The sequence below is a fragment of the Myotis myotis genome, unplaced genomic scaffold, assembly GCF_014108235.1.
Source record: "Myotis myotis isolate mMyoMyo1 unplaced genomic scaffold, mMyoMyo1.p scaffold_m19_p_17, whole genome shotgun sequence".
NCBI lineage: Eukaryota > Metazoa > Chordata > Mammalia > Chiroptera > Vespertilionidae > Myotis > Myotis myotis.
The window spans coordinates 18,179,946-18,202,317 of NW_023416321.1; the positions used below are offsets into that span (position 1 = coordinate 18,179,946).

The 22,372-nt window shown below is 38.7% G+C and overlaps 1 protein-coding gene across 4 annotated transcripts in view; it reads left to right on the plus strand.

Annotated features, from left to right (window-relative positions):
• SMURF2 (SMAD specific E3 ubiquitin protein ligase 2) overlaps positions 1–22,372 on the plus strand; it is a 99,071-nt gene that overhangs the window by 71,032 nt on the left and 5,667 nt on the right. For 2 of the 4 annotated variants that reach the window (XM_036339936.1, XM_036339938.1), the window contains exons 7-15: positions 93–176; positions 2,528–2,730; positions 5,171–5,255; positions 12,054–12,212; positions 12,642–12,837; positions 15,641–15,744; positions 18,342–18,456; positions 20,189–20,367; positions 21,107–21,244. In XM_036339936.1, coding sequence (XP_036195829.1) covers positions 93–176; positions 2,528–2,730; positions 5,171–5,255; positions 12,054–12,212; positions 12,642–12,837; positions 15,641–15,744; positions 18,342–18,456; positions 20,189–20,367; positions 21,107–21,244 — 1,263 coding nt within the window. The remainder of the gene's footprint in view (positions 1–92; positions 177–2,527; positions 2,731–5,170; positions 5,256–12,053; positions 12,213–12,641; positions 12,838–15,640; positions 15,745–18,341; positions 18,457–20,188; positions 20,368–21,106; positions 21,245–22,372) is intronic. The other 2 variants (XM_036339940.1, XM_036339939.1) reach the window with 2 other exon arrangements.

The following is a 22,372-nucleotide window of genomic DNA, read 5'->3' on the forward strand; positions in this document are numbered from 1 at the left end:
ACTCACATCTTTTCCTGGCTTGGTTATTGCACTGAAAACATTTTCTATCCAGCTTCCTACTAATACCTTATTTTTCAATATTTTTATTTAAGCTGGGAAGAAAGGAGAACTGCCTCTGGAAGAATCCAGTATCTAAACCACATAACAAGAACTACGCAATGGGAACGCCCAACACGGTAAGAACATACAAATATCTTCCCATGGTCTATGTTGTTCACCCTCCTGAAGGCGTTCCTTTCTGTTTAGCTATCAGCTTTACCAGATTTCCTATCTTGGTTTATACTGCTCTAGATCAGTAGATCTTATAGCAAGTGCCATTATTATTTTTACAAGTAATTTTCAATAAGGATTGTTTAGCAGGTTATCCTGTTATTGTAGCTGCAGGGCCTGCGATGATACTCAATCTATATTTATTAAATAAAGTAAATGAATAAATTGAGAAGTCATCTTATTTCTAGGACTCTTAAAATTTTTTGAGCCCATTATTGAATGGCTGTAACAAAGTATGTATACAGGATCTACATTTGTTCAGTCATGTAAGGGGATGAATATATTATAATGCGTCCAGTAAGGTCTGTAATCAGGATAAGAACCAAATCCTCTGAGATTATATGGAGGGGCACCTGGCTTAGAATGGGGGACAAGGGGATGGTGGAACTTGCAGAGGAAAACTCCAAAGGAGCAGAATCTCTGAACTAAATCCTGAAAAATGTTAGGATTTAGCCAGGTAAGGGGAAGGTGATGAAAAGTGTTCAGGGTAGTAGTGCTCACAGCTATTGTTCAGTGCACCAAATGGTTATGTGCCGGGCACTGTGCTCAGCATTTGGGCCGTAACATTGAACACATTGGAAAGACCTTCATGGAGCTTAATGTGTAAAGACAGGGATGCAAGATACTTTTTGGAAAGTCCGAGGGAGTGCTTTATAAGTAACTGAAAATGAATAGGATAAGTGGCTGAATACTTTTTTATTTTCTTAAAAGAACAAAGTTCAATAACAACAAAAGAAAGTAAGAACAAAGTTTATTTGCTACCTGTACTCAGTGTTTGTTATGCCCCCACCCTTTTAATTCCCCCCCCCCCCCCTCCCGAGCAGGCCTGGCTGGCACCAGACACAGAACATCAAATGCTTCTCATTAGCTATACGTACTGTTATTTGCTAAGAATTGTTTAACTCATTGGATCACAGTTTTCCCTATTGTGATTCTTGGTTAAACACTTAGCTCATGTTGCTATTTTAAAAAATGCTTGATAGCACAAATGAGCAAATTAGCATTTTGGTTTTTGTGTCAGGTTATTGTCCTGGACTTTCAGAGTCTAGCAGAAATTTTTTTTCTGCTGTTAGAATTTACTTCCATGCCCAGCCTTCACTCTGTTTATCAGACTTGCCTTTCTGAAATAAAAGCCTACCTCAGTCTCTTAAAAAAAAATGCTTGAGAGTTGAATTAAGTGACCAAGGTTTTTATTGAAGTCAGATAGCCGTTTTTATTATATCTGAGTGTAAACGAATGTGTACTTATGTCAGTGTTTTAGTGAAATCCGTTTCCTTCTACTTCATACAAACTGATAAAATTGACTTTAATTTCAACATGTATAAAGTTGATTGTGTTGTAAGTGTTAGTTTAAAAATTAACTCTTGATTATCCTCTTATTTTGGATGACCTTCAATAGACTGGAAGCTCTTTGAAGAGACAGACTATTTTCTTTCCTTTATTCATTCAATACTTATTGAGCTGCTCTTACATGTATGCCAAGCTCTATTCTGGGTGTGGGGGTATGTGTAGTGGGGAACAAACTTGGCACTCTAGTCTCTCAGTAAGTATTCAAGTGCTGGAAGACAGACGGAACAAGGATGCAAATAAGAAAAATATCAGAAATAATTGCCATGCTGATGAAGTAGGGTGATGTACTATCAAATGCTGGTGATTACTTCAGATTCTAATGTCAGGAAGGACCTCTTCAAGGCCACATTTAAGCTAAAGCTACGATTTGAATGATACATACACACACACACACACACACACACACACACACACACACACAAATAAAGGAGCCTGGCCTAGATGGAATAGGAAAAAAACCACATTTTAGGTAGAAGGAGGAGCTTACTGTCTAGAACTAAAGGTAGCCGACCTGTGCAGGTTCAGGGAGCAGCGAGAATGTGAATGTGGCAGAAGCAGAGTGGGAGAATGGTGGGAAGTCAGGTCTGAGAGGTGGGCTGTAGCTAAGTCAAGTAGTGCTTGGTGAACTAATACTCATATCTACTGATATATGTGGATTTCATATAAACTGTAATTAAATATTAAATGATTTAAAGACATACTAGTAATTGACATTCTGCTGATGAGTTGAGTTTCATTGGTGCTTAGAGGTTTCAGGTTTTTATTCAGAGTTTGTGAAATCATTATATTTGTATTAGTCATTCCATTTTCCTATAAGTGATGGTTACTGCAAGTGCATACATTGTTTAGAGAGCTCTACTTTTGATATTTGAATTGAATAACTTTTTTCCCTGTTACTTTTCAATAGACCGGCTTCTGAATATTCTAGTCCTGGCAGACCGCTTAGCTGCTTTGTTGATGAGAACACTCCAATTAGTGGAACAAATGGTGCAACATGTGGACAATCTTCAGATCCCAGACTGGCAGAGAGGAGAGTCAGGTCACAGCGACATAGAAATTACATGAGCAGGACACATTTACATACGCCTCCAGACCTACCAGAAGGCTATGGTATGACAACTAGCAAAGGAAAAATAAAGTGTGGTTTACTAATTTCAGCTTGCTAAGAAATCTGGAAAATCAACTTTTTAAATAAGTTATTAATCTAGGTTTAGGAATTCTGCATGAAAATAAACGTAAAACCTCCCAACTTTGAAAAGTCTTTGAAGTGGTAAAAGACTGCCTAACCAACAGTTTGACCTTGGGCTAGTCATTTAACCTCAGCCTTTTTGCTCTTTTATGTTTTTTATTTTTATTTTTTTTAAAGTTATTTTTATTGGTTTCAGAGAAGAAGGGAAAGGGAGAGAGAGAAACATCAATAATGAGAATCATTGACCGGCTGACTCCTGCGTGCCCCCAACTGGGGATTGAGCCCACAACCTGGGCATGTGTCCTTGACAGGAATCAAACCCGGGACTCTTCAGTCCGCAGGCCGGCGCTCTATCCACTGAGCCAAACCAGACAGGGCCTTTTTGCTCTTTTATAATGAAATAGATCACAAAAGTATCGTGAGTAACATATGAAATAATTTACTTCTTTGTAAATAGGCACTGTATAAAGGTAAGATGGTATTGTTATTGATAATGGAAATCTGCAGTCAGACCTAAAATGTAATTTTCTAGACATACATATTTAGAAATAATTTCAAAAGCATATTTCTAACGGTATTTATATATTTGTATTGCCTATAATTTTGAGTTATCTGAGTAATTGGGTTATTGTTATAAATGATTTAGTCATTTCTGTTTGTTTAACATTATAATCTTATATAATTTCCTGAATTGTAGAATTTCATGTGAGGATGACAGGAATCTTCTGGTTGAATACGAAACTTTCTAAATCATAACTTGTGAACACTCTTGCAGATAGTATGAACTCAACTGTCCTCTCCTTTCTTGCTAAATGCTAATCAGTTACTTACATCCTTGTGCTCTCAACAGCCTGCCCATAAACTGTCCTGGACTGCTGGTGACGCCTAGTGGCCAATATTGGGAATCGCCTGATCCTACTTTTATTTTTAATGTAGGATATTTTTTAAACTTTTCTGCAGACACATGATTTTAACTTTATTTTTTAACGTATTTGAACTCTTTACTTAAATTTTAAAAACCCTGTTTTTCCACTGTGCTATGCTTCACAGGTGAACTTACAGCACAGCTTGGGCTTGGGAGACAGGCAGGCATGGTTTATACCCTGGCTTGGCCACATATTAGTTGTGTAATAGTGGGCACATTATTTAACCTCTCTGAACCCCAATTTTATCTTCTATAAAAAGAGGAAAATAATAGTACCAACCATGTAGGCTTGTTACAAGAAATAAGTGGTGATTTCATTTGAAGTGCCTGACACAATGTCTGGCATAGAAAGAACTTAGTAAATTGTAGCTGCTATTATTAATGCTCAGACCTCAGAATAAAGTATTTCTTGCCATTTCTTTTTAATTGAGATTATAAGGCAAGCTGCTTGGAGTGGAGGTGGTTATACTTTTATAATATTTGTATGATATGGATTAAAATTTTTAAAAATCCAACCAAAACATAGAAGTAAAGTGGGTACCAAGGCTAAAAATCTTTGGAGCTGTCTTATATAACCAATTTTAAATATTTTTATGTTTATAATTTTAAAAAGTTTAAAGTTTAAATTCATTGACTTAATTATAAGTTTATAAACAAATTTATACTAATAAATATTAGCAATAGTGTTGTCATTTAATATGTTGGAATTTTTCATTAGATTTTGTTTAAAAAAATGGATAAATAAAGACCAAAACCACCAGTGAAGGAACCTTTCATAGACCCCCCTCTCTGCCCTGGCTTCCTCACTCCCCAATATGCACGCTGCTGTTTAGTCCTCATCTTTGCCTATTTTTGACTATAGAGTGAGAGTCTCCCCTGTATTCCATCCTTTTTGCTTCTCGTTAAGTCCAAATGTAGTCGAGAATACACCTCTCTAAAGAGAAGAATTAGGAAAAAAAAAAAATGAGAAGAATTAGGCATAAGGAAAAAAAACCCATTACTGTCCTGCAAACCCTTTGAAAGTTTCTGAAAGTTCCTCAGAATCTTCCCAAAGTTGGCTAGCCTCTTACTCTGAGCCTTCTCTTGTTCCCTCACGCTCCACATTCAAGACAAATAAAGGATCATTTCTTCACGTTTGTCTTGTTGAATTCTATTTTGCATTGCACCATGGTTAGTATTTGAGCCATGTTATAAGTATAGTTGGCTTTAAATAGCTGGCCTGTGACCCCTCATCACTACTTACAAGGTTGTTTTTAGGAGAACATGTATTCTCCAGGAGTTCAGAACAAATGATTTGTGAAACAAAGTTGTTGTAATGATACAGATTGGTCATTTGGATAACTTACTTATTAATATAATATTCTCATGTCTATTAGCTGTCTTTGATTTGGACATTCTGAATATATCTTTATTATTAGTATTTCTTAATTTTACAGAACAGAGGACAACACAACAAGGTCAGGTGTATTTCTTACATACTCAAACTGGCGTGAGCACGTGGCATGATCCAAGAGTGCCTAGGTAAGAACACATTCTAAATGTTCCTCATACCATTGAATCTTCATTTTACTTAGGATTTCTTTGATTATTTAATCTTTACTGTCTTAAAATAGCTTATGTAAAAGATTGGCTCTTTCTAATACTCATTTCAGTTTGACGTTTGTAGAAAGTCTTACTTACCTCTCTGTGATCCTACCCCAGTGCCCTATCCCCTAACCAGTCCTTCTCCACTCTGTTTTAAAAAGTCTGGGCAAAATACCTGGCCAATGTGGCTTAGTAGTTGAGCTTCTACCTGTGAACGAGATCAGTGTGCAATTCCCGGGCAGGGCACATGCCCCAGTTGCAGGCTAAATCCCTAGTAGGAGGCAGCCGATCAATGATTCTCTCTCATCATTGATGTTTCTCTCTCTCTCTCTCTTCCTTCCTCTCTGAAATCAATAAAAATACATTAAAAATTGTTTTAAATAATAAAAAGTCTGGGCAAAAACATGAGTCTTTTAGGAGTTTGAAAACTGACCTGGGGAAAAAAACATACAAAATCTTACAAAAAACATACCCATTTTTTAAAGGGTAGTAAATTGATATTTTTATTTCTGGTTAGGCTTTTTTACAAAAGGTTTATTTATTTTAACCTTATATGAGTGTATCCAGTGTTCTTTTATGTGTTCCTTAATAAAGCTTCATTTTAATATAGAAAATAAATAACCTAATTAAATGAAATTTCTATTAAATGCCAAAGCTTATACTCAGAGCTCTATTTGTCAAGATTCATGTCAAAACCAGATGTGACTAGCTGATCTTGGATTGCTTTGATACCCTCTCTTTATTTATAACTAAAGCAAAGTAATAAAAATATTTTACTTTCTCATAGAACTTGATTAGAGTCTTTTGAGGTTGGCAACCAAAGAAATGTGCTATCACTAACTTTTGTATCAAGATTGCCATTTCTCTGTCTTGGTAATATAAGTTTTTAGTTTAAAAAAAGTAGTGAGGAGGAAATTTTTGTTTTATTAGTAAGCTCATTGAAAAAAATCCATGGGCTTAACTTTTAGCAACAAGACTTTTATTATGTAAATTATAAAAAGTGGTATGGATTCTATTTATCCAGTTGAGGTCAGTGACAAGCTTTTCAATAAAATAATTTAAAATCATTAGAAGGAAATGTATAGAAGAAAGTGATTTTTAAAAATTAAATGTTTTACAGTAGTGAGAAAGTAGACCTTAAGTTATCTGTTGAAAGAACAGCATGTAAGCTGGCATCAGAAGATGAAATAGAGAGAGGTCTTGGCAGCACTGTTGGTAATATGTTCTTATTCCTAAGGAAATGTGTCAGTTTTTCATTAACATATACATGATTTCAGTAAAGGTTTAAGAATATTTCATGTTGAGTACTGAATAATGGCTTTATGAAACTATGCTCTGCATTATTTTTCTTCTCCTTAATCTCTCACTCCAAATTGTTATCTTAACAATCATATCTTCATATCATCATATCTGTATATATAAAAGGCTAATATGCTAACTGTCCGTCTGGGTAATGACATCACATAACAACACCCGGCTTCCTTTCCCTAGCAACTAGCCTCCTTGGAGTTTCTTCAGCCCAGGAACACGACTTGCTTTATAGCAAGGTGGAAACATTTTACACTTTAACCAAATGTCTGTGAAGCATTCCCCATGCCTCATTTAATTTGATCCTCCTCACAGAAGTCCTGGAGTAAGTAGATAGGAGACTTGGTGGAATCCTATTTTCTTTTCATTAGCCAGAAAATGGAGATTTAGAAAGCTTAGAAACTTGACCTGACTGAAAAGAAGTAAGAAATGGTAGACCTTGAAAATGACTTCAGGTTTTCTCACTGTGCAGAATATAGTCAAATACTGCTTCAGTTAAATATTTTACCCTTTGTTCTCCCTGCATGATCTACAATAATAATCTGCTTCATGTTGATATTTACTGCTGTGTTGCTGACAATTACCTGAAAAAGAAGTTGGGGTGTTTCACTGGGCTGGAAAAAGTTAGCTAAATCAGAAAGCAGGTCTAATTAAGCAAGTTTATTCTATATATATAAAAGGCTAAGTTAACTCGCACATGCATGATACATATAAAGCTCTCACTAGCGCCAGTCATATGTGTGTGTTTCCATCTGTCATTGGTTGACACTTCTATTATAGAGAAAGGGCGAATAGTGATATTAAAATATTTCTTCTAATTAATTTCCTTTCAGTGTGCACGAATTTGTGCACCAGGCCACTAGTATCATCATATCTTTTGTTTTTGGAGGATCCTTTAGTAAACATGCTGTTTGCATGGAGGATCTTTTATCAAAGCAGACTATTTAAATATGTAGATTCTATTAAAATACTACTATTCAGCCCTAGCTGGTTTGGCTCCGTGGATAGAGTGTCGTCTTGTGGACTGAAAGGTCCTGGTTCGATTCCAGTCAAGGGGACATGCCTGGGTTGCGGGTTCAGTCCCCAGTAGGGGTCGTGCAGGAGGCAGCCAATCAATGATTCTCTCATCATTGATGTTTCTATCTCTCTCTCCCCTCTCCTTTCCTCTCTGAAATCAATAAAAGTATATTTTTTAAAAATCACTATTCAAAGATATTTATAAAATAGTGTAACTCAGATACTTCTGTTAAAGATATCCAGTAAACTTAGATTTATCTGAGAATTCCCATTTCATCAAGTTTTGCATATCTCTTTAAAACAGTGATTAATGCCATTGCATCCTGACTGTGTAGTCTTGAAATACAGCTCTGTATTACTTTTTATGGCTGTGAAACATTTTTCTTCAATCATTTTCCAAGTGGAAATAAAGATTGTTCCCAGTTTTCTGCTCTTTTAATCAATTCTTTAGAGCTCTCCATGTATGACTGTAGATTTATAAAGTTCTAAATAAAAGTAAATAAAATTCTGCATTATATCAAGATTCTTCTTTGAATTCAGTATTTGCTTTTCATTTCTAAAAGCTCCACTTAAAAATCCAGCTGTTCATTTTTAATAATCTCTCATTGATAGTTTGCCTTTGTAATTGTTCCCTTATTTTATTATTTTTTTTCTCTTTTTTTTTAATGTCGCATGTCATAGCTGTTCTCTGATCTCTGACAGTACTTGGGGATCTGATTCTGTGGTTTATTGTTTCTACTGACTCTCAGCATGACTTTCTTTTCTGAAGTGTTTGGTGATCTGTGTGAATTTATTTGATCTTAATTGGTTTGAGTTCTGTGAACCTAAGTTGGAATTTAGGAAGTTTTCCTTCGTTTTCTTTTTTAGTTTTCAGCTCAGGGAGGTAGTGTCAGATTTGCTTTTCCAACCTTGCTGCTGGCCTGAGGCTGTTTTCCAATTAACAGCTACCCACCAGCAGTCCTACCCCTCCTACCCCTGTGCCTTCCTGCCACTCAGGTACCAGCTCCATTTCAATCCACTTTATTTTTTAATCCTCACCCAAGGATATTTTTTCCCATTGATTTTTAGAGAGAGTGGAAGAGATATTGGGAGGGAGAGAGAGAGAAAGAGAGAGAGAGAGAAACATCCATGTGAGAGAGAAACACAGATTGGTTGCCTCCTACATGTGCCCTGACTAGGGCTGGGGATTGAGCCTGCAACCCAGGTACTTGCCCTTCACTGGGAATCGAACTCTTGACCCTCTGGTGCTTGGGATGACGCTCTAACCACTGAGCCGTGTAAGCTAGGGCAAGCTCAATCCACTTTTTCTTTTAAATTTGAGAAGGATTTTTAGAACTTTCCCCCTTGTCTCTTTTGAGACTAGCAGTGTCTCAAATAGTGTGTTCTTGTCAAGCGATAGTTCTGTAGCGGGAGTCTCTTGAAGCACCCATAAGCAAAAGTCAGAATTATGGTTTCAACAAATCTATTGGTGCTTATATGTGCCCATAGCTGTGTTTCATTATGACCAGGCAAAATTTTTTTCTAGTTCAACTTTTAAAACATGATTTTGAAGATATTTGTCATTATAATTATCTGTTATAGTTTAAGTTTACATTAGACATGCTGCTCTTATTTTATTCTTAAAGTCTTGTAAATCTTAAAGTCTTTGTATATAAAATTCTTAAAGTCTTTGTATATAAAATTCTTAAAGTCTTTGTATATAATAATATTTAAGAATGTGTGATACATAACAATGGTCTTTGGTCCATTAAAAGTCTTTCTGCTTTTTTTTTTTTTTTTATTGTAGCAGCAAGCCTTAGACTATTCTTCCTTACATATCTTTTTTTTTAATTAAATCTTTATTGTTCAGATTATTACATTTGTTCCTCTTTTTCCCCCCCATAACTCCCCTCCTCCCAGTTCCCATCCCACCCTCCGCCCTCACTCCCCACCCACTGTCCTCATCCATAGGTGTACGATTTTTGTCCAGTCTCTTCCTGCATCTCCCACACCCCTTTCCCCCCCAAGAATAGTCAGTCCATTCCCTTTCTATGTCCCTGATTCTATTATAATCACCAGTTCATTCTGTTCATCAGATGATTTATTCACTTGATTCTTAGATTCACTTGTTGATAGATGCATATTTGTTGTTCATAATTTGTATCTTTACCTTTTTCTTCTTCTTCCTCTTCTTAAAGGATACCTTTCAGCATTTCATATAATACTGGTTTGGTGGTGATGAAATCCTTTAGCTTTTCCTTATCTGTGAAGCTCTTTATCTGACCTTCAATTCTGAATGATAGCTTTGCTGGATAAAGTAATCTTGGTTGTAGGTTCTTGGTATTCATCACTTTGAATATTTCTTGCCACTCCCTTCTGGCCTGCAAAGTTTCTGTTGAGAAATCAGCCAACAGTCGTATGGGTATTCCCTTGTAGGTAACTGAATTTCTTTCTCTTGCTGCTTTTAAGATTCTCTCTTTGTCTTTTGCTCTTGGCATTTTAATTATGATGTGTCTTGGTGTGGTCCTCTTTGGATTCCTTTTGTTTGGGGTTCTCTGCGCTTCCTGGACTTGTAAGTCTATTTCTTTCACCAGGTAGGGGAAGTTTTCTGTCACTATTTCTTCAAATAGGTTTTCAGTATCTTGCTCTCTCTCATCTTCTGGCACCCCTATAATTCTGATGTTGGTACGCTTGAAGCTGTCCCAGAGGCTCCTTACACTATCTTTGTATTTTCGGATTCTTTTTTCATTTTGCTTTTCCGGTTGGGTGTTTTTTGCTTCTTTGCATTTCATATCTTTGACTTGATTCTTGCGCTCCTCTGGTCTGCTTTTGGGAGTCTGTATAATATTCTTTATTTCAGTCAGTGTATGCTTAATTTCTAGTTGGACCTTTATCACAACATTGAGGGTCTCATTAGATTTCTTGTACATCTCATTAAGTTTATCGGCAGTCTCTAGAAGATTCTTGAAAGACCTCAAAAGTGTGGTTTTGAATTCTATATCCAGCAGCCTGCTTTCCTCTAGTTCTGTCATTTGTGTCCTGTTTCTTTGTCTCGGCATTTTTTATGCTTCACTGTGTCGATAGAGTGGCTTTCTGTGCTAAGTGTCCCAATTACCTGAGGTAGACACTCTTGGTGCACCCCCTTGTGGTCTTTGTGCGCAGTCTTGTTGTAGCTAAGCCTTGATTGTTGTAAGTAACACTGGGAGGGATTTGACCTCCAGGCCAGCTGGCTGTGGGAATCAGCTGTGTCTGCAGTGGGAGAACTTCTGTCCTCTAGGGAGGGGCTCGTCTAGCCTTTGCCTGAGGCTATCCCGCAAATGCCTCTGTGCAGGGCTTGGGCGGGGCGGGTCCCAGGGGATCAACAGGGCGGGCGGAGCGAGCTGTTATGGCTTCTCTCAGTCCCGTCCCCAGAGGCTCTGCCCTCAGTGTCCCAGCAACTGCTGCAAACCTCGGAGAGAAAGCTGCCCTCGAGTTCCGACCTCCGACCGATGCCAGAAAGTCCCGCTTCTCCTGTTTGAGTCTGGGTCCCTAGAGACTCGCCTGGAGCTGGAGCTCAGAGCCTGAGACTCCCTCCCGATTGAAACAGACAACCGCACCCTCAGCCACCAGCCCGCTCCGCGCGCACCTCCGCACCTTAGTATTTCACTTCCGCACTGTGCGCCTCCTCTGAGTCTCAGTATGCTTTTCTCTTTCCTTGTAGTTGTGGAATTTCCACTCAGCCAGCCTCCCTGTGGTTCTGGGTGATGCCTGTTCCGTCTTTTAGTTGTATTTTTGAAGTGGTTGTGTGAGGCAGCAATCTCCAGTGTTTACCTATGCCGCCATCTTGGTTTCTCCAGAACCCCTTACGTATCTTAAACAGGTTCTTCATTTACTAGCTTCCAAATTCAAAATGCAGACGTTATTCGTTAAAATATATACTGTGATTATTTTAAGGATCCGAATTTTAATATAATTTATAGTTTTGTTTTGTTTGAGAGCTTAAAATTAAAAATGGAATGAACATTGATTTACCCACATTTTACAGTGTAGTAATGAAAGAAAAATTGAAGGGAAATTTTAGAAAACATCTCATTCCTTATACCACTGACATTTGTAAAACAATATTTTGTCAGATAAGGATTGAAGTACAGTTTATGTTGGCAAGTATTGTGTTTGCTTTTATATTAATTTAAAATCTGTGTCACATTAAAGCCCAGGAACAAACTTTTTAAAAATGTAGGCTATGTGATAAGTTTCTGGGCCATTTATGGATTGAGTTTTGAGTATGCAAGTTTGTTAAACCATTGGGAATTAAAGATTCCAGCTGAACATCTCAAGTTTCTGAAACAATACATTTTCTCAGACTTCATGAAATTGTTCGGTGTCATTTACACTTGCTTGGCTCAGCAGGCCCAGCAATGAGGTATTTTTTATTTTTTATTTGTTTTGCAGGGATCTTAGCAACATCAATTGTGAAGAGCTTGGTCCATTGCCTCCTGGATGGGAGATCCGTAATACGGCAACAGGCAGAGTTTATTTTGTTGACCATAACAACAGAACAACACAGTTCACAGATCCTCGGCTTTCTGCTAACTTGCATTTAGTTTTAAAGTAAGTTTTTGAAACAATATGTGTGAAAATGAGAGTCTGAACAAGAGAAGACTGATGATGGTTTTTGTAATAAGTGGTATAGACTGCTGTCTTCAATTATTACTTTCATTGAACAGAATGTTATATAAGAGTATGACAAGTTTTACTTTGATATATGAGTATTTTAATCCTGCTGTGCTAAAGCAACAACGTGCACCGTGGCACACCTGAAGAGACAGGCTGCTTTATGGGGTAGATGGATAAAACTCCATACATTCATACGGATTCTCAGAAATAAACTTTGGAGCTAGTTTTTCGTTGTCAAAAATGACAAGCCAAGAACACAGTAAGGTGTGGAAATGATATAGTAGATTTATTTTATGATTGGTGGCTATTTTAAATGTGTAATTATAATCTTTTTCGTTTAATAGTATTTTTGTTTACTTCTAGTCGGCAGAATCAGTTGAAAGATCAACAACAACAGCAGGTGGTATCCTTATGCCCTGATGACACTGAGTGTCTGACGGTCCCACGCTACAAGCGAGACCTGGTCCAGAAACTAAAAATTTTGCGGCAAGAACTTTCCCAACAACAGCCTCAGGCTGGCCATTGCCGCATTGAGGTTTCCAGGGAAGAGATTTTTGAGGTAAACTTTCAAGTCTTATTGAAAAACTAGAGGCCCAGTGCACAAAAATTTGTGCACTCGGGGGGGGGGGGGGCCCTCAGCCCGGCCTGTGCCCTCTCGAAGTCTGGGACCCCTTGGGAGATAAAAACCTGATGGCTTAGGCCTGCTCCCGGGTGGCAGAGGGCAGGCCCAATCTCTAGGTGCAGCCCCTGGTTGGGCTCAGAGCAGGGCCGATTGGGGAGTTGGGGCGCCGCCCCCTGTCATGCACAGAGCAGGGCGGATCGGGAGGTTGCGATGCCACCCTCAGTCACGCTCAGGGTAGGGCCGATTGGGGGGTTGGGGCACCGCCCCCTGTCACACTCAAGGCAGAGTCGATGGGGAGGTTGTGGCGCCACCCCCTGTCACGCACAGAGCAGGGCCAAACAGGGGGTTGGGGAGCTCCCCCCCATCATGCACAGAGCAGGGCCCATCAGGGGGTTGAGGAGCTCCCCCTGTCACGCACAGAGCAGGGCCCATCGGGGGGTTGAGGAGCTCCTCCCTGTCACTCACAGAGTAGGGCCAATAGGGGAGTTGGCACACCGCCCTGTCACACACGGAGCAGGGTGGATCAGGGGGTTGGGGCGCCGCCCTCTATCACCCACAGAGCAGGGCCGATCAGGGAGTTGGGGCGCCGCCACTGTCACACTCAGGGCAGGGCCGATGGGGAGGTTATGGCTCTACCCCATCACACACAGAGCAGGGCCCGTGGGGGGTGGGTTGGTGCGCCGCACCCTGTCACACACAACAGCAGGGCCGATCAGGGGGTTGGGGCGCCGCCCCCTGTCACACACAGAGCCGCAGGGCAATCAGGGGGTTTGGGCGCTGCCCCGTCACACTGATCCCGGTGCCGGGAGGCATATTACCTTTTACTATATAGAATAGAGGCCTGGTGCACAGGTGGGGGCCAGCTGGTTTGCCCTGAAGGGTGTCCTGGATCAGGGTGGGGGTCCCCACTGGGGTGCCTGGCCAGCCTGGATGAGGGGATGATGGCTGTTTGCAGCTGGTCACACACCCTTCAGGGTGGGGGTCCCCACTGGGGTGCCTGGCCAGTCTGGGTGAGGGGCTGAGGGCTGTTTTCAGGCTGGGACTGAAGCTCCCAACTGCTCCTTTTTTCTTTTTTTCTTTTTTATTCTGGGCCAGCTTTAGCTCTGAGGCTCCAGCTCTGAGGCCTCCGCTCCTGAAAGCAGGTATCTGGTTTGTTTCGGTTCTCGAAACTCTGTATCAACTCCAGCTCTGAGATCCCAGCCGGCTAAAAGCTGGTTTCTGGGCGTCTATATTTGTTACAATGTTTGAAACTGCAGGCTCAGAGGCCTGCAGCGGCTGGCGGGGAACATTGGAGTCCTCCGAAACTGAAGCAAGCAAGCCTCATGTTAGTTTCAAGCTGCCTGGCTGCCGGCCGCCATCTTGGCTGGCAGTTAATTTGCATATTGCCCTGATTAGCCAATGGGAAGGGTAGCGGTCATACGCCAATTACCATGTTTCTCTTTTATTAGTGTAGATAACATTTTAGTGTTTTGCTCTGTTTTCCAATGAACTTTTTGAGACTCTTTAGAATGAGAGAGTTTTCATTAATTTCTTTTTCAATTGTGGGGATTAACGGCAATAACATGGGAGAGATTTAATGTAGAAGGTACACATTTAAATAGGATGAAGAGTGTTTGGTGTTCCAGGTGGTTCAGCTTGGCCTCTCCATTGCCAGTGTTTGTTAATAATGAGTTTTGAAAGACCATAAGTATCATCCACCTCTTACTTTCTAGTGCTTCCAAAAGGTGAGGGGCTTTTAACTCAGAAAATCATTTTGTTTCATTACTATTGGACTATTTCCTTCGTTTATTGAAAATCCTCCTTCATGCCCTGACCGGTTTGGCTCAGTGGATAGAGCATCGGCCTGCGGACTGAAGGGTCCCAGGTTCGATTCCGGTCAAGGGCATGTACCTTGGTTGCGGGCATATCCCCAATGGGAGGTGTGCAGGAGGCAGCTGATCGATGTTTCTCTCTCATCGATGTTTCCAACTCTCTATCCCTCTCCCTTCCTTTCTGTAAAAAAATCAATAAAATATATTTAAAAAAAAAAAAGAATGAAAGAAAGAAAGAAAAAAAAGAAAATCCTCCTTCCTACTATACTCTTTACCTTTGGAGTTTATACCCCTAACACTACCTTCAGAGTTCTTACAGAATTGGTGGCAGAGCTCCAAGGCAGCCACTTCCCACTCTAGAGGATTCCTGGGCAAGAGGTTTGGGGACTTGAGAACCCTTTTCCCAAAAGATGAACTTTTTTTCTTTCAGAACAGTCTGGCCTTGTCTGTAGTCCATCATTTGTATTTTAAAATAATAACATTGTTGATTTAATGAAGAGAGCACTAATGATTACTGATATTCTTTTAGAATTTTCTTTTTCTTACCTTTACTTTCTATTGTTGCCTGTGACCTACCTAGATTTAGGTCAACCAACTTGAAAAATTTTGGTACTTCTATCAAATTCTGTTTTTAATATGAGTGAAATCATTGCTGTGGTTCATAGAACTTAACTACGGAGTTTTGCACTTAGTAGGCTTTAATATAATATTTATCACGTGAATTGGTTTCAGTAGCATTAAGCTATATTCATTTTGTTTTTAGAAGTTCCAAGAGGTTTCAAACACTTGGAGTTTAATCATTGATTTGATTGTTGAATTTCACCTTATTTATAAACATGCTCTGTAGGTAGAATGGGAGGGAGAGTTTAAATAACAGGTTAAAAGCACCTAGTAATTATAGTATATTATTATTTTTTTTTTTCTTTTAGGAATCTTATCGACAGGTCATGAAAATGAGACCAAAAGATCTTTGGAAGCGATTGATGATAAAATTTCGTGGAGAAGAAGGTCTTGATTATGGAGGGGTTGCCAGGTAAAGACTCGCTCATTAGGAAATGCCATATGAATCCTTATATATACAAATTTAAGATACTCCCTGTGGTGTAACCTTCTCATTGATATTTATTTTCTAGTATAATATTCCCTAATGTTTACAATAGGAGGATATCCTAATCAATACATTCATAATGAGGTTAGGGTAGTACTTTCACCAGAAGAGAACAGTAATGATTACTTAAATTTTTTTGGACTTTCCGTTTGGGACTCCTTCATGGATCATAGAGCCCAATGGAACACCCTCTGAAAACTAGCTGCAGCCATACATGGACTGTTGGTGGACCATAGGCCCTGTATTTTCTTCATCTCCCCTTTAGTGTGTGTTATTCCCTCTGCTTTATATTGTCAGGGACAGTCTTCAGGCTTTAATGACATAATCTAAATGGAGTACTGCTCCCTTTGCTTTCATTGCCATGCTTTTTAACCTTGTTAAAGGAAGGAGTGTGTGTGTGTGTGTGTGTGTGTGTGTGTGTGTGTGTGTGTGTGTATCCTCAGTGGTCCTAATGTTATATTCATAAACAAAGTATTTTTTTAGGTGTGAAAATTCACTTTATATAAATGTAGCAGAAACATTATAGCTCTGTATTGAAACATTCTAAAGGACCATCATGATAATTCCACTTACCTGAATCTAAATCCAGGCTTAATTAAATTGTATTTTCACCAAGTCCCATAATTATTACTTAGCATTACTTGTTTTTACCTGTAGACTTTTTTCATTCTGCAACCTTTTTACCTGCAAATGGAAGTTCCTTTCATTTGGATTTTTAGAATTGATCCCTTGTACATCATACTTAGGACTTGATAGTTTCTGTGGAATTCTTATGATTTATTTATAACTTGGTTTTTAATGCTTATTGTGAAAACTTATTAATTACCTGTTGATGGGATCTAAATGCTATAATTATATGTATAAGCTAAATAAATCGTTTTTTGTTATTTCTTAACCTCACTACCCTCAGGGTTTGGGATGTGGCAGTGAACTGCTTTTTCTGATCTAATTCCATGCTAGAAGCCAAAAGTAGGGTTCTGCTTTCATGTGTGTTCTAAATACTTGGTGAAACAAAACAAAAATTAGGATTTTCTTTAAAAAATACACATGACACGTATAAGGCACGTCTGTGGGTGTTACCTGTTGTGAATGTTCTTATATGGAGACCTCCCTTTCGTTTTAATCTCGAGTTTTTCAAATATTACCTCAATGGTGGTGATGTGAGCTAGACTTCATCACATTATAGAACTGAAAACTTGTTTCTTTAACTTTTTATTAAAAGTATTTCACTGTATTTCCTTAAAGTGTATTATTCAATGTGTTTATTTCATAATAACAGAACATATCATTTAAATACCTTTCCTAGGTGAGGAAGGACACGAATCAGGATGAGAACTACATCTGTGATAGTCTAGTGATTGTATTTCAGTTTCCTCAAAATGAGTGTTATCTTTCATCCTTTGAAAAATATGAAGGATTTAATAAATTTAAGGTGATAGTGCTACTTATTATGAGGTTTTAAAAATATTTACACTTGAAACCAAGAAGTGGTAAGGAACATACCAAAAAATACATGTTAGGACAAACATGTATTTTTTGGTATGTTCTATACCACGTCTTGGTTTTAGGTGAACTCTTACACTTTTATCACGCCACATTTCAAGGTTTACACAAAAAAGATGATGGAATGGATAATGGAATTTCCTTTTAAAACAATACCAACAGCAAGCACACCCTAGCCCAGTAGTTGGCAAACTCATTAGTCAACAGAGCCAAATATCAACAGTACAACAATCAAAATTTCTTTTGAGAGCCAAATTTTTTAAACTTAAACTATATAGGTAGGTACATTGTTATTAACTTAATTAGGGTACTCCTAAGCTGGCCTTGCTAAAAATGTCCTCAATCTGATTGAGGTACGTTTGCTGAGGTTGACCCCTTCCAACTCTCCGATCCACACTCGTATACTTGTTTCGTCTATCTCCTTTCGTTCATCCTCTCTATATGTCCAAATCATCTCAACATACCTTTCTCAATCCTCGACACTACATCTTCTTTCACTCCACAACGTTCCCTGTACGTGTGCGCCTGCACGTGGTATTTTGAGCCACACTCAAAGGGCCGGAGAGCCGCATGTGGCTCGCGAGCCGCCGTTTGCTGACCACTGCCCTAGCCGAAAGCGAGAGTGGATTACTGCTGTGTCTGTGCTACTGAGTACATTTTGAACCATACCCTTCCCTTTATTTTATATTTATGATGGATTACAAATTTATTTAGCAATTAAAAGGAGCAGACTGCTGGGAGGCATTATGTAATTAGGAGTTGGTACTTCTGGGTAATACCTTTATACTCTGCCGCTATGTCATAAAGTTGCCTGCATGAGTGAGAAGTGACTGCATAATAATAAAACAAGAGTTTCCATTTGCTTTTTGGGCATGGTAGATTTTTCTAGTGTGATCTATATCTAGTTAGTGCTTTATTTTCTTTTATTTAAAAAATTCTTTGCTAAAATGATCAATAGCATATTTTAATAAAAATAAATTCTTTAACAAAAAATTCCTTTGTCATGTCTTGTTTTCTAGGGAGTGGTTATATCTCTTGTCGCATGAAATGTTGAATCCATACTATGGCCTCTTCCAGTATTCAAGAGATGATATCTATACATTGCAGATCAATCCTGATTCTGCAGTTAACCCGGTATGCTTGCTGTTCTGGTGACGTGAATTAACAAGTGACCTACAATACTTGTCATCTTTAAATGTCAATTAGCTTGGGTTACTTTCCTTGTCCTAGTCACAGCCTTGGACTTAGCAGTTCCTCTTTAGAAAATTTTCTCAAGTAAATGCTTATGGATATGTTCAGCAGTTTGGGCCTAGGGATATTGACTGCATCTTTGTTTGTAGTAGCCCCAATTCGAAAGAGGATCACACTCCATAAGCAGAGGGTTGATTACATTGTGACATGAAGCAGAATGACATTAGCAGTTACAAAACAGATTCTGGAGTTAGACATGAGATCATAACCAGGTCCCATTACTTAAGCTTTGTGACCTTGGGCAAATTCATTGACTTGAGCTTCAATTTTATTATTGCTAAAAATAATAAATAGAGTTTGTACCTCAGAGAAGGGTTGTGAGAATTTAATGAGATCTTGCACATTAACTATTTAGCATAGTGCTCTACATTATTAACCATATAAATATTATTCATCGCTCAATAAAAGTTAGCAGCTGTTACTAATTTGTTTCTACATTATTTCCATTAGCTATCCATACAAGGGCATATTATATAGCCTCTAAAATGACATTGTGGGATAAAAGTTAATGACATGTTAAGATGGTATTTGTGATGTATTAAGTGAAAAGAGGGTTGGAAAATAGAGTATGATACAATTTTGGTAAATAGGTATATATTTCAACATCGAAAGGCTCTACCCTATAATATGACATTAGTTACTTCTGGGTATTAGACTATGGGTAGTGAACATATATTACTTTTTACAAGGAAACAAATGCTGTTTTTAAGATAAGAGGGGGGTTTAAAGATCACTTACTAAATAGAGAAATAAAAGAAGTTTAAAATACTAATTAACAAAACAATTTATCAGGAAAGACCAGATATACCCAAACATGGTAGGAATGTTATATTCATTGCAGGCAGTCCTTCACAAAGGGCAGATTTTCAGGCGAAGGTTCTGCTTGGGGCCCCATTACTGCCATTGTAGTTGTAGTGATAACAGTTCATGTTCGTTGAGCTTTTACCCTCTGCCAGCTGCAGTGCCACGGGCTCCATCATCTTTTACTCCTCACAGAGATCCTTTTTAGATACTATTATTGCCTTTATTTTTCCAGATGTGGAAAATTAATCCTATAGGAATTAAGTAATTTGCTCAAGTATGCATAGCTAGTAACTGGCAGAATCGGGACTCAAGTCCAAGTTAGACATGAAATCTGTGCCCTAAATCTGTGAGGTTTTGAATTTCAGTTTCTGGTTAGGTCAGGGAAATAGGGAGGTTTAGGGTTGAAAGCTTTTTTTTTTTTTTCTCTATGACAGCCAAGATTGTAAAGGGCTTAGCAGGATGTGAGAGGAAGAGAACAGGATCTATGGGTGGTTTAATGAAGCTGCAGTGGGACTCTTGTCTGGACTTAATTTCTAAAGATGAATTTTACAAAGTGATTGTATCCTTTGAGAGAGGCATTGACTCTGGTGTAACATTTTATAACAATGTAGGGAATCTTGAGTATGCCCAATAGAAACTTTCCCTAATGATTACTGAATTTTGGTATGATAGCCTATTCCATTGAAATAGTTGTAAATTAGAGTATAAGTTGATATAAAAAGATTAATGTTGCTTAAATTTTAATTTTTTATTAAAAATTCCCTGAACGGTGTCTAACTTCAGTATTTATATAAACTCTTTTCAATTTCAGGAACACTTATCATATTTCCACTTTGTTGGACGAATAATGGGAATGGCTGTGTTTCATGGACATTATATTGATGGTGGCTTCACATTGCCGTTTTATAAACAGCTGCTTGGGAAGTCAATTACTTTGGATGACATGGAGTTAGTTGATCCAGATCTTCATAACAGTTTAGTGTGGATACTGTATGTATTGAGTCTTGTTCATTATAGTTAGAATCTGAGCTTTTAAAAAATACCCTGTCTCAATGGATATACTTCTTTAAAATTTAAAAAACACAGAAAATACCAAGAGTGACTATTTGAATGATAGAACCACATTAGATTTTTCCTTTTTTTACTGCTTCCCTGTATATTTCAAATTCCTAAAAGTTAGTGAACGTTATTACTTTAAAAGAAAAAAAATATCTAGTATGTCCTGTTTTAAGAAGTACTACTATATGTAAGTGATTTTCCCAAAGTGATGCAAGTTTGTTTCCCGTCCTGCATGTGTTACAATAACAGATTCCTGCAGAAGTAATGATTGTTGAAGCTGTACTTTAAGAAGGGGCGTCTGTAAGAACCAGCTCTGTGTTGTGGGAGGGCATTAGCTTATGAAGGTATATTAGCTATACTTACTTGCCAAACCAATGAGACTCAAGTAGGGCCTCTTACCTGCAGGCCAAACACAACTGAAGTTTCCCCGTAAAGCCTGGCCGTGGCCAGCGCCCTTTCTTGTGGCTCAGGAAATGAAATGCTCCTGGTGTTAATGAGGGTTAAAGCTCTGACTTTTCTGCCCCAGAACCAGGTTTAGAGTATAGGAATATTCAGAGGAATCTGACCTTATATTTGTCATGCCATAAACTGTTCTAGTTTTATTCGTCTCACAGTTAATCTGTGTTTTAGATTTCCCAGTTAAGTATCTTTCCTTCTCTTTCTTTTCTAGTGAGAATGATATTACAGGTGTTTTGGACCATACCTTCTGTGTTGAACATAATGCATATGGGGAAATTATTCAGCATGAACTTAAGCCAAATGGCAAGAGTATCCCCGTTACCGAAGAAAATAAAAAGGAATATGTCAGGTAACACTTCTGTGTTCCCAAGACTGAGAATTGTTTGAATGTTCTAGAATAGCAGAACAGAAAAACATTTTAGTATTTAGGTCATGTTACTTATTGCTACAAAACAGGTTTCTGCAGAAATTTGTGGCTTAAAAACAACTATTTTATTCTTGCTCAGTCCTGAGGGTTAGGAGTTAGGATAAACAACAGCATAGCACACAGCTCCTCCGCGTGGTGTTGGTGGGGACAGAAACGTCAAGATGGCCTCCTCACTCACATGTCTGATGACTCAGTCGGGGGCTCCGAGGGCTGGGGCTGGCTGGACCAGCCACTGGGGCCTCATTCTCACTGTTGGCTGGGTTCCATGGTTACACCCACGTGGAATCAGAGGTCTCTCACTTTCCCCGTGGCCTCTCTCTCCCCAGCAAGGTAGAGGGGTGGTTGGCTAGTTTCCCAGAGCACAAGAGAAGTTGTCGGAGCTTTTTAAGGCCTAAGCCTAGAACTGGCCAGCGCCACGTCTGTGCTGTATATTTTTGGTTAGAGCCAGTCACATGCCAACCCAGGATCACTGTGGAGGAGACTGTAGAGGCACAGATACCAGGAAACACTGCACAGGCGTGTGCCGCGAGCTACCAGGGCTGGCTATGCAGAAGCACTTCTGTGCTGTATTCTAGTACCTGCCCTGTTGCAAATAAGCATGTTGTGAGGTTAAGGGTAGATATAAGAAAATGTTCCCCAAGTTTTATAAAATCACCTGTTGATGGAGGAATTTAAAAGTAGTGGGTTAGATCATTTGCCTATGGCAACTAAAGTTCTCCTGAACATAAAACTCTGGTAATCAAATGAGGAGTGTAAACAAAAACATGCATTATACTACTTTCTATAGATTATGTCCCCAAGTCTTAACTGGCTAAAATGTCCCACTTTATACACAAGGCCCATCAGCCTCACAGATGGTTGACGGGCGTGAGCATTGAGTTAGCTTTTTTTGGAAAGCAGTTTGAGAATAGCTTCCAAAATAAAAATGTGTATGCTTTTTAACTAGAAGCCCCAGCTTTAGGAATCTATGCTGTGGAAACACATGTAATTAGATAATTACGAGAAAGGATGTTCAACTAAATATTACTTGTAAAAAATTAAAAAGTGCTA